This window comes from Mesitornis unicolor, unplaced genomic scaffold (genome assembly GCF_000695765.1).
Source record: "Mesitornis unicolor isolate BGI_N332 unplaced genomic scaffold, ASM69576v1 scaffold25198, whole genome shotgun sequence".
In the NCBI taxonomy this organism is placed as follows: Eukaryota; Metazoa; Chordata; class Aves; order Mesitornithiformes; family Mesitornithidae; genus Mesitornis; species Mesitornis unicolor.
In genome coordinates, this window is record NW_010204206.1 from 31419 (window position 1) to 34740 (window position 3322).

The 3322-nt window shown below is 53.4% G+C and overlaps 1 protein-coding gene across 1 annotated transcript; it reads right to left on the reverse strand.

Moving 5' to 3' along the window:
• Positions 1-274: 274 nt before the first annotated feature.
• Positions 275-3264, reverse strand: LOC104545777 (cat eye syndrome critical region protein 2-like). Its single transcript, XM_010190991.1, has 3 exons — positions 1958-3264; positions 995-1100; positions 275-713 (listed from the first exon to the last, which is right to left on the reverse strand). Exons 1-3 carry the CDS (start codon positions 3262-3264, stop codon positions 708-710), a joined length of 1419 nt encoding a protein of 472 aa, XP_010189293.1. The 3' UTR covers positions 275-707.
• Positions 3265-3322: the final 58 nt, after the last annotated feature.

Here is a 3322-nt window from a genome sequence, read left to right on the forward strand (position 1 = left end):
TATGCTCCTGAGCAATTCCTGCTACTAAGTCAACCAACCACTGGGTTGTGTCTTGGTGGCAGAGGACAGGAAAGAGGACAGCAAGTCATCCATCACAGCTTCCCTCACCTCTCCCCACTCCCCCCAGACCCTCACCCTATCCTGAAAGATATCAGTGTGATATGATTGTAAACAGTTAAGGATTCCTCCAGTGCTAAGCCCATTACAAGCTGGGCCCACCACCTCCCCCATTATGTACAATACATTCACCAACAACAGAAATTTATTTAAAAAGGCAACAGGTTAAATTCTGTAAACTGGATCCAGCTCCAAAACACACACGTTAATACTACAAGTAAAATTCCATCATCATCCTCTTCCACCCTGAAAAATATACCTGAGTTTAGCAGTCAATGAAAGTTTCCGTCCCCACCCCCACCCTCCCCACCCCAAAAATCCCTCAAACCCTGAACGAGACACAGTCTCCAATCACGGAAAGCCACTAGTTTGTGATGCTCACGCTGCGGTGGGGAGCCAGCTGCTCGGCTGGCCGGGGCCCACACTGCTCCAAGTTTCCAACACAAAAGCCGTTGTGGCACAATGATCCACAGACCCAGGAAGCTACATGCTGCTCGGGTGAGGGGAGGGGGGGAGGAAGGCCTGCCCCTCCTCCCCCTTGTCCAAATGATGCGTGGCTTTCATCTTTGTGAGGTGCTTCCTTCCTTGGACTAGCTCTGGAAGAAGGAGAACAAGGTTGAAGGCTTTAACTGGCAGCTTTAGAAAGAAAGAACCTCATGATTGCATGCAAGCAGTACAAAGCTAGCACTATCAGTCTACCTAGGTTACATTATACAGCCAGCTAAGACTATAGAGACATCCCCAGCTCCTCTGCAGAGCAGTAGTTCACTTCCCAGCTCCTCCAGTGCTTCCCACTCTCATCTTACGCTTCACTCCTTTAACCAGTGGGAAGTGAAAGACTCCCATTTCAACCCTGCTCTCTCCTAGCGGCCCTTACTTGATCCAGGGGCAATGCTGATGGTTTCTGTGGCGTCAAATCTTCCCGGGACATGGTTGCTGTAGGCATCTTCGGGAAGGGAACTTGAGCCTGATGCATTTGCATTCTGGAGCCAGGTTGAATGGAGAGAGTTTTAGCACATGAACATCAAGAGCAAATCCCATCTACTTGGTTGAATGCATACATACAACATACACATACAAGCACACATCTCTTGTATTCTTCTTTCTGGCTTCCCCTAAAACACAACCTTTAATCCATGCCACCCCCCAATGGCTTAGTTGTAAGCCAAAATCCCTGAATTGAAGAAGGACTGTCATGCTGGGACTATGACAAAACAGTAGCAGTCAAAGCACACTTAGAAAACCTGAGCAGAGAGTTTTTGGAATAGCAGAATTTCCCACTCTGGGAATAACATGTGATATGCATAATCTCAGTGAGAAGTAATTTTCTGTGAGGGAAATTTGAGACAGAGAGGAAAGGCAAAGCAAGAGGAGGGTAAAAGGGGGACAACATTAAAGTAAAGGAGTTCATAACAAGTTCATAACTTTAGTTAACTACTCTGCCCCGTTGTGAGAAAGATGCAATAAAATTCTTGCGAAGAAAACGGTAAGAGCTCATTTAAGAGAAGCACAACCCTGGATGACACATTAACAAAACACTGTCAGATAAAACAAAGCACTGGTGTGGGGATGCGATGTATGGGACAGGCTAACAGGTCTCCACGATGGCTATTGCTACTTAAGGAGCTGCAACAAGGCTCTCTTCAGCTTCCACAAAAATCCAAGAGACCTTTTACTGCAAAGGTCTAAGACAACTCCTGGGTCATTTGTTAGCCTCTCAACAGCACTCACCATCTCCTCTGATTTCAACCCAAGTTCTTTCAAGGATATCCAACACTTATCGTCACCCAGGCATCACCCCCCCTCCCACTTTGCCTTCTCACAGAAAACACGATCTTACCCCGATGGTCTATACAAGTCCTGGGGTGGCCCCCCCATGCCACCTCCACTGCCTCTCTGCTCCATCAGCAAGGCCTGAAAGTGACCTATGTTCTCCTCCCGGCAGCGGTACAGGGGTCCCTCCTGAGAGAGGCCGTTGACCTGGCCGGAGGCCGAATGATGAGACAGATGAGCATTCATGGGCGATCCATACGTTCTGGGCTGGAAATGACTGGCAGGATGCCGGGATGCATAAGGAGAGCCAGTCTGTAGCATCACCCCATGGGAAGGGAAAGCCGATGGGCCAAATCCTATCCCTGAACCCAGGTGCGGTGGGGGGGCTCCATAGAGGAAATCCCCCGCTGCCACCGAACTTTGCCTCTTCGTGGCTGCGTTGTGGTTGTCCAAATCAAGGAACTCTTTGGGACTCTCTGGCCTTTCCTGGGACTCCTCGGACTTCTCTTCAGGCCCCAGATCCTGCCCGTCGCTCGGAGAAACCTCTTTGGCACTTGCTACGTCCATGCGGTTGGGAGAGGCCAGGGCGGCACTCAGTGCCTCACAGCCCTGCAAACTGCTGGTGGACCCCCGGTCTGGGAAAGGGGGTCTTGCCAGGGGCGGATGGGCGGCGGGGTGCCCGCTGGGGCTGGCCTGGGGATGGAGAGGCCTCTGCCAGTCTGAGTAGCCCTGTGGACAGGCGTAGTAGGGTGGTCGCTGGTAGTGGTGGTAGGAAGGTTGAGGCTGTGGCTGGTAGGGGTAGGGCATGCCCTGGGGAGGCCGATATCGGGGGAAGATGCCAGGGTGGGCGCTACTTGGCTGGAAACCCCGTGGGGGAAAATGCTGGGGGTGTGAGGCAGGAGGCGGTGGCTTTCCCCCCATCATGGGGCTGAACCCCTGCAGGCCTGGGTTGATATGGTACCGCCCAGCTGAATTCGAGTATTCCAGACCAGGCATATAGAGAGGGTGGAATTGGTTGGGGGCAGCCCCCATGGCACCAGTGTCCACACCAGGCAGGCCGGTGCCCTGCCCCATGCAAGGCACTGCTGCTTCGGGCAGAGCCTTCCCCCCACCACAGAGGGGCTTCTCCAGCATGTTGGCTGCTAGCCCCTTCCCCTCTGCACCAGTCACCGGCCCCTCCCCTGCTGTCCCATTTTCAGGGAGAGGACCCCCTCTCTCAGAGGCAGGCATCAGGTCCCTCACGCAGCCTGGGCCACCAGCATAGCTGCTCTCTGCCGGCCACGCGCCTTTGCCTTGCCCTGCCTTCAGGTCACCCTTCACACTAGAGCCGTCCCCCTCCACATCTGGGTGCAAGGCGTGCCTGGTGCACTCCATGGGCAGCGGGGGCTTGGGATGAGGTAGGAGTTTGGCATAGGCTTCGTCGGGAATGCCG